This window comes from Ptychodera flava, chromosome 17 (genome assembly GCF_041260155.1).
Source record: "Ptychodera flava strain L36383 chromosome 17, AS_Pfla_20210202, whole genome shotgun sequence".
NCBI classification, from domain to species: Eukaryota; Metazoa; Hemichordata; class Enteropneusta; family Ptychoderidae; genus Ptychodera; species Ptychodera flava.
Window position 1 is genome coordinate 5,740,019 of NC_091944.1, and position 13,278 is coordinate 5,753,296.

General features: G+C 39.0%; 1 protein-coding gene across 2 annotated transcripts in view; it reads right to left on the reverse strand.

Annotated features, from left to right (window-relative positions):
* LOC139115238 (organic cation transporter protein-like) overlaps positions 1 to 12,362 on the reverse strand; it is a 28,091-nt gene extending 15,729 nt beyond the window's left edge. Inside the window, exons 1-4 of one of the 2 annotated variants that reach the window (XM_070677212.1) lie at positions 11,678 to 12,355; positions 9,920 to 10,023; positions 3,240 to 3,394; positions 1,599 to 1,770 (exon numbers count right to left, since the gene is read on the reverse strand). In XM_070677212.1, coding sequence (XP_070533313.1) covers positions 1,599 to 1,770; positions 3,240 to 3,394; positions 9,920 to 10,023; positions 11,678 to 12,049 — 803 coding nt within the window. In that variant the 5' untranslated portion in view covers positions 12,050 to 12,355. Of the gene's footprint in view, positions 1 to 1,598; positions 1,771 to 3,239; positions 3,395 to 9,919; positions 10,024 to 11,677 lie in introns of both variants that reach the window. The other variant, XM_070677211.1, reaches the window with a different exon arrangement.
* Positions 12,363 to 13,278: the final 916 nt, after the last annotated feature.

Below are 13,278 nucleotides of genomic sequence, written 5' to 3' on the forward strand. Positions count from 1 at the left end.
CTTGCAAAATCAAGAATGAAATCAGGGGTAAACATGCAAAGTTTGATACTAGAGAAACAATTAATCCAACATTTGCTGATACTTGAAATTTGAAATGGCTGCCATCACTGTGTTAATGCACTCATCAATGTTTTACACCAGAGGGAGAGGGTGTGTGGGGTAACGGGGAAAACCGATTGCAAATATATCCGTAGATTGGGGACTTTCATTACCTTGACAAGCCCTACAGCTGGGAATTTGAAACACTGGAGCAGAAGAGCATCTAGTGTGCCAAACCCATTATCAGTACAATGTAGCTAATGTGTTGCGGTTGCCATGGCTATCGTCATGCAACATGTGTTGATGTCCACAACTTTGACTGATGAAAAGTCCTACCTGTACACGTAGCCTCTATTTTTGCCCACTCTTGGATATTTGACGTATTTTTGTACCTGTGGGTGGGGAATTTGGCATGGCTTGGGAAAATGTTAAATTCCCACTTAATGCCATTTTATTCACCTTGCATATAATACTTTTAATGTACACTTTATTCAGATGTGGACTGTACAGCAATAACAAAACTATTTGACAGGTTTTTATGTTTGTTTGTGCATTATTGTCATTTCAATGATATAGCTATATCATTACTGGAGTTGATAGAACTATTGAAAATGGGCTACAAAGAATGATATAGCTTTATTGATGAGTGTGAGTTCACTTAGAGTTCAAATCAAGGCCAGGTACAGCACTGGTAATGTCTCTTATAGGAATAGCATACTACAGCAACATTGGACCATGTAATTTATCTTAATGGACCCTTTCTCAATGTGCTGTCTTAAAAGGACAGAATTCCAGTCAATTAATGAAACATAAAACCATCTGTTGAGTTTTCAAATTTGATTAGTATTTGAAACTTGTAACTCCTTTTGAAAGATGAGTAAGCCGCCTAACTTTGTACATATTTGAACATTTATATAGAACAGTTTACACTGTTTTCTATTGTTGTGATAAGGTAGAGGCTGATATAATGGGAAAATACCGGATGAACCAATCCATAGACATAAACTGGTAATTTAGTACTGACAGGCAATTGTTACAAATAGCATACAGGCTGCAACCATGATCTTCTTGTTTAAGTTGGACGATAGAGGGCGCTACTTAACAAAATTTCTGTTGTGCATGCATAGGGTATATTTCACATGATTATTTTCCTTGTAGTTTGAAATACAAGCCATATGATGGTCAAGTACATATTGTTGGTAATTTTAAGCTGTAATCTCTAAACAGTTTCAAATATGCTTGTACATACGAGACCAATTTGATACAGCTGCCATCACAGGACACGAGTGTATCTTGTAATTTTTTCATTGGTACAAAACACACTGTTTCTGAGTGTAGCTGTATTTTTTCATGTATGGAATGTCCTGGTGTGATTCTCATGGGGCTGCATTTAACATGATAAGGTGGAAAAAAACCTGCAGACACAAACAAATAAATATAAGCAGACTTGTCAGACTTTGCATCTCATACTTTGTCCAAGCCCAAAATTAATCTTTGATGGTTAAATGCTTACAATTCCTGATAGAGATAAAAGAAACATTGCTGTATGTGAGACCTACCAATAGTATGGGATGAAAACTAGATACGCCAATCCAATCACCAATTGTAGATGTCTCCAATTACCATCAAGTCCATATGCAATACCAGCCAATGCCATGTAACCAACAGAAAATGCTATCATAATCTGCACAGAGCAAAATGTTCGGTATTTTGCTCCGACAAGTTCAACACCTGCGGGAATTAAATATTTAAAAAAAGTTTTAAAAATACACAAATTGTGAAAGGTAAATTGTCTTTCAATTTACAGGGCGATTGCATTTTATGTTAGTTTGATAATATTGACGCACATCATCCATATATTTGTATGCTCTTATCCAAGAGAAACAGAAGGAAAGCGTCGGTAATATAAAATGCTTGTTATGTTTATGATAACCAATCATGGTCAGCGCCCTCAAACAAGACACTTTTCAGTCTGCTACAGGAAATGTAACCTGGCGATGGAAAGGCAACTAGACAAACAACCAGTCATACAAAAAAGTCCTGACTAATGTGGTACTCTACTGAGGTGACTGAAATACCGGTGCGACATACTGAACACTGGATGATCCTGTAAATGAACAAAGCGTTATGAAAGTTGCACATGAACTTTATCTGTCGGCAAATGCAGTATTCATGAAATCTGAGGAGGAATGTCAGAAAATAATGGCTTCACTGAGTTCTGAAACAGTCACAGTAATTCTCAAATTACTAATGATCTTGTGACTAGCTTCTCTGCAAATCACTTTGCCATGATTCTAGTCTGCTCATCTCAAACAATTTCTGTGAATGCACATACATTGTACTCTCAAGTCCCTTGTAAACTGGGAGTGTGAGAACAATGGTGTGTGCTTGATTTGTTCTGATGGTTGGAAATGTCTCTGATACTTTCATATGGTGAATGCTCATACGTCAATCACCTGTCTGCAATATGCTTGAGGTATATGTGCTAATTGACAAATGTGATGTCTCTTGCTATAAAACATGAAGGATGACACCTGGAAATGAAGCACTTCAAAGTAATCATGTCTTATTGAATCCATTCAATGGGAGACGCATGAAGATAGACTGTAGTATATTATTCATACGGTTATCTGCCTATTACATCCAAAAACAATTAAGATATAACTGTGAGAATACAGGTTTTATTGGTCTAAACATGTTTCAAAACAGCATTTTATTTTGCTACAGTAAAGAAAGGTCACATTAGTGTCAGTGGTATTTTCCAGGGTAAAATACAGAAATTACATGTAAATACATTTTTGCAGGCATTGAAGGGACAAGACAAAAACAATCCCAAATCCTAAATGGCTGCGATGGAATATTGTCTCGTACTTTTTGAGCAGTTTCTGTTTCAATTCTGACTTCACTTCCAAAACTTTCTAAATTTGTGTGTGAGATATTGTCCTCAGATTTTGGGATGTGGGATTCTGTGTAATACCCCAATTCTAGTCTATAAGTTTTTGCAAACTGTATAGAAGTATTGTATAAACATTAAAACTGCAAAGAAGTAACAGCTAAAAGGCAAGCCTGAATTAGAGTAGATAAGAACCTTAAAGAAATTTCAGTGAAACTCATTTCTCCCAGTGCTTTATGGAATGAAAAGTCATAAAATTCTTTCACACAATGAAAGCTGAAGTGAAATATATATATATTTTACTCACCAATCACATATGCTGTTAGATAAACACCATTGCCAACAGCCGATAAAAGAAACTGACCAACAATGAAAAGATAGAACCATGGAACAAAGGCTGTACCAGTGCCAATTATGGCTATAAGTATTATTCCCGTGAAGAAGACAGGTTTTCTTCCTAATCTGTAAAATTTTTCAAATTAAATACTTGTATCAAACAGTGGGGTTATTCTGGTGTAAAGTTCCCAGAAAGTCTGGTCTGAAGGGGTTTAATCAACATGTGGAAATATGTGAAAGCATCACCATTTTTGACCTGCTGTGTATTTCAGCAGGAAAATACATTTCTGGTCTAAGACCAAAAAAACAAAAAACACCTTTTTACACTTGGGGTGGCGCATCTACCCGACAGCCCCCGATTTAATGGACTTTATAAAGAAAAATTTTACAGAACCATCACGTACATGTTATAATATAAACAAAATTCATTAGGAGTTGAATGATATCTAATATGTACTTTTATCTTGATATAAATCTGTTGTACCTGGACAAGTCTTTGATTCAATATCTACTTTTCTGATGATACTTCTCGTGAATGAACAAAATACAACATATATGTATCACTAGTTCGGAAAAAATTGAGGGGAAGCAAGCTAGGTACGGTGTAGACGCCCGAGAGAATGTGACAATCTTCTATCCACTCTCTTTTATATACTCTCATTAGCATACAAGGCATCACAGGTGTGAACGAAAAATCTACTGCATGTCAACGATAAGAAAACATTTCTGTTCTAATTCGCTACGCTCAAACGAACAGAAATTTAAATTCTGGTCTAAGACCAAAAAAACAAAAAACACCTATTTACACTTGGGGTGGCGCGTCTACCCGACAGCCCCCGAGATGAACAAAGAACGGGCGTAATTTGGTAAATGAAAACAAGATATACTAATGTAAGAAGAATTTTATAGACCTAATGTACGGGACACGTTTAAGCGTGCATCAAGACTGTCTTGGACATAGCCATCTTTAGCTTTTTCGCTGCGCCATCGTCCGTGCCGTTTGAACATTCTATCCTCTACCCCCATTTGTGCTGCAGTAGAAGCACCCCCTGATCTTAAGCTATGTAAAGAAAACGACTCTGGGTTTGGTACTACAGGTTTGAGCTTTTCTAAAAGTATTTCCCTTGCTCTCGTGTACGAGAGTTTTCCCGAACGCAACTTTCTTTGCTAGTCCTGCAAAGGGGTCTGAAAATGAAATCCTGGCTGTTGGTTGGAATGTTTGCAAATGCAAGGTAACGTACCAACATTGCCACTGGACATGTTGGACTATCAGATTTTGCAATTACTACAGATTTACCATCCCTATATACGTCAGTTTTAGACTGCCTAACGAAAACTGAAATGTAACGTTCATAGAAAATAATATCTGACCTTAAAATGTTACATAACTCGTCATATCTAAAGAAACCTGCAAATGACAGCAAACACATCGTCAAAAAACGGATATCAGACAAGTCTGCCTCCTTGCTTCCATATTTTGAAACCAGCAAAGATAGGTCCGGTGTGAACGGTTCCTTTTTTGTCGACGGTTTAGACAACTTGCGCTTAGCAGCTTCAAATGTTAGCTTCACGGTTATATGTTCTGTCGGAGAGGGTATTCCAGCCATATAGTGTGCCCACTGGATAGCATAAAAAGCACCGGTAACTTTATGAATAGAACCATACTCTTCGCACAAGTGTTGTAGGTAGAGTAGAGTGCCACATACAAAGGTTCGGCAGGGAGGATGTTGACTTCAGATTTCAAGGAAGCCCATTGTTTCCAGTGCGTGAATGACTGCTTGTACTTCGTAACTGTGGATGGTTGCCTGGAAGCTATGATAAATGTCTGTAGTTTGGCACTTTGTCTTTGAAGGGATTCGTCTTTGACATTACCAAGTTCTGTCCAGACGCCAACTTTGTATATATCTAACGAAAAAGAAAATCGCATTGCATTCAAATACATGCTCTAGACACTCACTGCCAATTGGCGTAAAATTCTGTGAAATTCAATCTTAATGCTATAAAGCGTGTCAAAGTGTGACCCGTCAAAGGAGCAGGGCCTCCTCTGCCTGCAATAGTTATATCCCTGCAAAATATTATGAAGTCTTTGACAGCGTCAATGAAGTTACGGTTGACGTTGTTAACCAATGGCCAAAACGGGGCTGATTTCCAATATGGTGCTATGAGGGTGCCAAAGCCTCTACTATCCCGCAAATGCAAAATAGTACGTGCGACCAAGCTGATGGGCGGTACAAGCCAATTATTTTCCTGCGCCCATGAGACCGAAAAAGCGTCAATGTTTTCTGAGCCTGGGTTCCAGTAACGTGAATTAAATCTTGGCAGTTTAGCATTATAATACGAGGCAAAACGGTCAATTGAATGAGGTCCCCATCTATTCTCTAGTAGATGAAAAACTTACAGGTGCGACAGACCAATCATCCAAGTCTACAATTCTGCTTATTGCATCTGCCTTTTCGTTTTTGCTTCTAGGAACCCACTGTGGAAAAATGCAAATACTATGTTGTCGACAAATGTCATCAATACTTAGAGCCAGGTCATGCAAATGCAAACGAGAACTCCCAGCCTTGACAATAGAACAGCAGGCTTGGTTGTCCGTGACCCATTTAACTCTTTTCCCCGCCAAATGGCCAACAAAGGAGCGTAATGTGTATAGAAATGCTGCTAGTTCCCGCCAAGTGGAACTTCTCTCCGCTTCCTCCTGCGACCACATTACATGAGAAATCTGACCGTCAATTGATGCAATATAACCGCCAGCTGCTTTGTCACTGGCATCCGTGTAAACTATTTCGCTAAAAACGAAATTTTGTTTAATTGGCATGCCATTCAACGTTGACAAATCTTGAAGCCAAAATCTCAATTCTTTTACTACTTCAGTCGGAAAAGACATTTGAACGTCCCAGCCAGACTTCTTTGCAATGAAATCATATGACAATCTAGTCCTTAACCGAGTCACAGAACCAAAAGCTGGAGAAATGGCAATGATTTTCCCTATTTCTACCGATAATTGCCTAGCTGTAACAGTCCGTGCGTTAAGAAGAGCTGAAATTCCTGACTGAATACCATGTAATTTAGAAGACGGCGCTGAAATTATGCCTTTAAATAAATCTAAATCCGAGCCAAGCCAAGTAAGATGTTGACATGGTGACCAAACTGATTTTTCTTCGTTTGGCGCAAAACCTGCCGCGAGTATACCACTTTTCACTGAATCACTGGCATACAGACAACTTTCCCGAGAAACTTCACTGCCTAAACCATCGTCCAAATAAACAACAATGGGAATGCCCTCTGCCCTCCACTTTTTTACCAGAGGTCTTACTACTTTAGTAAAGATACGTGGAGCAGACGTTAAGCCAAATGGCAGCACATTGAAACAAAAATAATGCAACACTCCTTCGAACGGCCAAGCAAAACAAAAACTTTCTATGTTTCGGGAAAATATCAATGTGATGGTAGCCAGATTTAAGGTCAAAAGAAAACATGTACGAATCTTTCTGTAAGAATAACAAGGCAGTACGCAAATCCTCCATTTTGAAAGATTCTTTCCAAACATGCATGTTCACATATCTCAAATCTAGGATAAGACGCATTTTCCCAGACTTCTGTGTCGCTACTGACAAAGGACTGACAACTAGAGGACAAGTAGTCCGAGAAATGCAACCTTTACTTAGCAATGACAAAATTTCACTTTCTACGAAACCTGCTTTAATGCGGGCTGAACGGTTATTCTGAAACGACTTCGCAGACGGCGTGGTGACAAATGGAATTTTATACCCTTCAGTTATAACATCAAGAACATCTTGTGGCGCACCTATAGACTGCCAAAAATGTAAATTTTTAGCAAGCCTGCCTCTGACCGAAATAAAACTATCGGGAATACCAGTGCTTTGACTAGCAACTGCTCTATTCGATACTACAGTCTTATTGCCTTCAATTGAAAAACTGTCTCGTCCACTATGTTGCGTTGACAAATCTGATAAATTTACGTCAAATGACTTATAAATATCGACATACTTATCTTTATTATTTACTGTTGAGTTGTTTGCATTGCTGCCTCCAGTGGCCTTGTTTTCCACATGAGAAACAAATGTCATTGGGGCCTGGTGTGCGACGTCCAGACACAAAACTGCTAGTTTTTTCGCCTTTGGAGTCTCCTTGCCTGCCGTCGTCTGGGCTTTGACCAAAGTTTTTGTTACGCCGAACACGCCGGTAGTTTATCCGTCTCCTTAAAGCGTGGTATTCAGCTCTCCGGATTTTTCTTTCGTCACCACTATCAGAAGCTAGCTCGTCCGCCTCGTACTCTTGTACCACCGCCCAACCAAATTCTGAACGGTCAGCCATTTTTATGAGTTTCTGGCGATGTTCAAGCATTTCCATACCTTCTTTAAGATCTGCGGCCACCTGTTGAAATTTGTTCTTTTGAAGGTTGGTGTTGGCCTTGTCGAGCGTGGCTGCCAATTTGGAGTTGAACTTGGCTTGTTCAGCATTGCCCTTCTTCTTGAACGAGTTTTCATCTGCGGCCTTGATGCGTTTGACCATTCGGTCCTGTGTTTCATCTTGCTGCTCGCTCATTTCATCTTTGAAAGAACTCAGGTCTTGTTGGACTTGGAGTCGAAGTTGCTCACAGTTTTGCTTTACTATCTGCGCCAAGGAGTTTGAAGGTCTGCCAGAGATTGCGACTGCTGCGCTGGCTGAGAGCGGGGTCTGGCTTCATCCTGGGAGTACTGCGAAGTCGCCCCATTTGGTGAAATGCCAGGAAGATGACTATCGTAGCTACTTTGCATGGCTGAACAAAATTGAGGGGAAGCAAGCTAGGTACGGTGTAGACGCCCGAGAGAATGTGACAATCTTCTATCCACTCTCTTTTATATACTCTCATTAGCATACAAGGCATCACAGGTGTGAACGAAAAATCTACTGCATGTCAACGATAAGAAAACATTTCTGTTCTAATTCGCTACGCTCAAACGAACAGAAATTTAAAGTACTAGTACCATGCAGTGCAGCCCAGGTGTGAGCAATGTAATTTGCATATATCAGAATTTTGTACACTGTGACATCACAGTGAACTCATGTGCATGTACATGTCATTGGATCCTCTGTGTTACAGTTAAATTCACTACTTCATTATTTGGTCTTTTTTCAAGTTAGAGATTATGATTTTGTCATTCTGATCAGTCCAAAATTCGTTACTCCATGAGAAATGAGTCACCAATGAAGTTTAGTTCTGTAATCAGTGTTTACAATCACATTAAACAATGTAATGCATAGGAAGACAGTTTGATCTTCACATTCATTGAGTGTATGAACACCCCTTGAAAGACACATTGAGTCAAGGGTCAAGAGAGGCAGGCTGACATCAGAATTGCTTGCACTGACCTTTTTGAGGAACAGAAGTAAACCTGTCCAGTGCTACAGTTGTCTATGAACTCATAAAGTATCCAGTGAGTTGATATTTTCTTGTTTACCTACGCTAATTTCTCAAAGGAACTTAACTAGCCTTGCCCTACTGTGTGAGGGCACTGCCACTGTACACGTGAAGGCAAGATCTCTCTGGACAATCATCAAGAACAGATTGAACTCTAATGGACATTGGTTGCATTTACAGTGTTTGAATTTAGACTTCTCAGTTTTGGTCGCTTTAGTACATTTTTATGCAACTTTGAGTTAGTTAGTATCTGGTTCAAAGCAATTAATGTCCCACCCTCAGTAAGTCAAGGTGACATTGTATGTGATGCAAGTTAGATCTCGTAAACAAAAAATATGTTCAATCACTGTTAGAGGGTGTTTACTGGAAAAGTCATACAACTTACCCATGTGTCTGACCTTTCTTTCTGAGAGTGAATTTAGTTTAGTTTTTTATTTTGGTATCTTTCTTTAAGTTGTTTCAGTTCATCACTCTCTGAGAATTAGCTCTTCTCAATCTGGAAGGCATGTGTATATTCGAATATAACCATATCATTTGCAGATCGGATATTTGCTTCGTCTTGCATACATGTTAGAGGGAGACATGTCTCACGGGGTAATCAATTTGCACACATTACAAAATAACATCGTTGACCTATTGCTCAGTAGTTGCAGACAGATTTAATTTGAGTGTAAAGGACCTTGTTTGCACTCTACACTCTCACTGGTACAGAGAGTCATGAACAAAGCAAGACACTCTAACAGTCTGAGCAAACACATAAGATGTCTATGAAGATTTGAAAGGCTTTCTGCAAATAGATTAATCTTCCACTAACTGTGAACACCTCTTCTTTCAAACTTTTTACCACCGAATTATTCACAAAGTAACCAGACTTACCCTAATTAAAACCCTCTTACCCATAACTTTTTTCAAATTTTTGAAAATCGGATATGATTTTGCTAAATTTTACTATTTTTTGATGGGTCACACCTCATAAAAAATTTAAAAATTAACAAAACTGACAGGCCCTATTTCCTGAAGACATGTTAACATAATTTTTTAGCTTGATCAGCCACCTAAGACACTAGACAGTATTGACACAAATGACTTCATTTGTTCTGGGTGCGTTTACAAAGTGCAACCAGGACTTAATATGAACTTTTAATAATTGTCGCCAAACCACCAGAAGAATGAAAAACATCTTCCCAATTACTTACAAGGATTCATTTTCTCCCTGTAATACTCACATATCTGATAGCTGTCCCAGTACCAGAGCACCAGCCAGCTGACCAACGCCAACGATGGACTTGGATAGTTGCTTCATCCAGTCTTTTTCACAGACCAAATCAAACTACACAAGATAAAACAGAATATATGTGATACAGTGCAAATGATAAATACAAACAATTGGATAATACATATCGGATGACTACAGTAGGTGCTGTTATACTGAGAAATGACACATGCTTTGTCACTAATTGACAAGGAAATACTCCCTCGATCACTATCTTAATCTTTTTAAACCACTTTGAAATTTTTCAAACATTTCTTTTCCGGCTCTTTAGTGAAAAAAGAAGACAACTGAAAGCAACAATTGATAGAGTGTTTTTGATATTTTACAAATGAATACACTTTTGATGAGCCATGATTCATAAAATCAAAACATTTCATGAAAGAAAGTTTGACTTGCCAGTTATAATTATTGAAAAACTGATGGTTCACTGAAACAAAATTTGGCATGGAACAGGTTGGGATAAAAAGGAGTAATTTCCAGCATTATGTAGACACAGGTGTAGCATTGTAAATCAATTTTTTTCAATATTTTCAGAAGTATCTGCCATGCCTGGATAAAAGCTATCATGGCACAGAGTCAGGATACATGCGAACACCTGGCATATTCTGTTCTACAAAAAATAAAAGTTATATCATAAATTACATGTTCTCTACTGCCTTGTCTTTTGTCATGGGCAGTAGATACCTGACTGTCTATAAATTCATCAATATATTTGGTTTTTCAACATTCATCCAGCAATGTATTCGACAAATACAAATCTTCTAAATCTCAGAAATTCCGTTATCAGATAGAATAATACAATTCTCATGGTACACAAAGTACCCAGATGTCTCGACTCTCCCTTTAGTACAAGATGCTGTTATTCATCTGTGCTATAGCCATGAAAAATTCTCTTTTGATTTTTTTAATTTACATACTTTCCATATCGTATTTGCAATTGTGAAATGTAGACTTTCTAAGAAAAATTCATTGTTGATGCAATTTTAAATGACCTTACAAAGTGTATGGAAATTTTCCCTTTTTCCCTAAAGGTAGGTTTGGGCGTGCTATGTACAGTTTGGGCATGGGAATACAATCTTCCTTGCAATTTTGAAAAAAAACACAAATAGACTACACACAGGGTACTTTGCAGAGCGGAACAAATCATTGATTTCCGCTTATCGCAGAGATAAGGGAGGAACTTATCAGAAGTTATAAACAATAAGTATACGTCATAACATCATATGATACATACGTGTATAGGTCTACTCCACGGTGGCCTGATATGATTGATACGTATACGCATGATTATAGTATATACATACATGAAGGCCGATTATATTGTTCAAGCAGACTATATACATGCAGCCCATTAGCTGCAGTACTGTGTAGCTCGAGGTTTTGCCCGGGGCTTTTGGGTCTGACGGCCGTCTGACTCAAATGTCCAGGCAAAACCTCGAGCGACCGTACATATGCCACTGTTCCACAAAAGGAATGGCCTGGCCGTGGGTCCATCTGTGGTGTTTTCAGACGGGATTTCTGCCTTTTGCATGCTGGTGCGCTGGAGAGGTTAAAACTCGTAAAAGTCAAAACTAGCCAGACTAAAAGGCAGACTAGGCCAGTGACCGTAGGTCCGTACTCCGCTGTGGAAGAGACAACATTAACAACACTTGAACATGGCGTGCCATACATGTACCATGCATCTATTTTTTACATCCATGGCCATACTCACATCGAAGACTGCGGTATTTTCGTATGTTGACCTGTCGTACACCCAACCGTGGTCACACTTAATTTTTTCGCCTCTTGGAAAACACACATCTGGGGAGACATCTCCAGGACCCGACAGAGACACATTATACCGATAACATTCGTCCCAGCCCGAGTCATGGGAATACGGGATTGTACAGTTTTTCAACGGCGAACGGTCTTCGAATGTCTCATTGGCGAAAACTCGACAATAATGGTCGCTTGAAGCACTGAGGAAGGTGTTTGACAAGCTACACCAAGGTATTGGAATAGATATCAAGTAAATGAATAAGAATTGTATCTTTTGGTAGCGACCAAACTCGCCCAGAATTGCCAAAATTGCTTCAAATTGCATTATTTTGGCGATGGCCTGCACATCGAGCCACAAATGAAGTCACTACTTCCGGGATATCGGCCAAGCACACGAAAGGTCCAGCTGAGCTCCACAGGGTCCAGCTACGGCGATAGTGTAATACTTTGGACGACAACGACATAGGAAACTTTGGACGGCAACGACATAGGAATATCTTACTACTACAGATATAGGCTCCAAATTTCGCGACAGCTATATTAGACTGTGCATGGGCAACGAGCACAGACAACATGAATCCGCATACACATCTAGCTACCACGTACTAGCACTCGCCGGCTGTCTACTCACCACGCATGCGTCCTGAAACACAAAACATCACGCCTTCACCGGTCATGGTATTTTTCGGACGACGATTTACATAGAATAGTCTGCTTGTCATGACGTGTAGCGAAAACGCAATAAATTACTCGTACATTAGCGAGTGACCATGCCCTGTTTGTCATTGCTTTACCTTGATTTTTTTTTCTCTCTCGCACTTTGTTCTGTGGTCTCCGTAAAACTGTAGGCGACCGATAGAATAACCTTATTTAACTAAAATTAATGTCTCTTTATATTTTTGCTCTAATCTCTTTATTTAAACCCTATCGCAGGGCTTATATTATTTTTTTAACAACTGGCAATAAAAAGAAAAATGACCGGTTGATGTTGCAACGACTGAAGGTCCAACAACATGCCCAAGTCGCTGCCTGTGAGATTTTTGTTTTAGGCTATTTTGAGCCCTTCTGCGAACTTTCTGTGACAATTATGTTTGGATTTGACCAGATTTGACCAGAGGATCGGACCAGATTATTTCCTTCAGGGCCAATGATTTTTTAAAGTTGCCGGCTCGCTTGGCCAGTAGAGATTTTGCATGAGTTTCGTACACTGATCAGGATGAATATGATGTGAGTAATTTGATATGTCTGGATATTCATGAACGGATACGTCATCACTTTCTTCGCGCTGTTATCGTATTCTGATGATGTTACACGTTCTCTTGTCGTTTGGCAGTCGTTTTCTACGTGAAACCGTCATTTTTCATGTACACCTTTTCCGTAAGCGATTTTAACGCTCTCTTCGCCACAAATTTGACACGTTTATTGACTATCATGATGATGATGATGAAGAAAAATTATATCTAAATACAGCAGCTTAAAATCTTCAAGAAACTTTTATTACAGGTGCGCAGATGTTTGTTTTAGAAAAAAAGAGGGCAAAAAATTGTGAAAAAG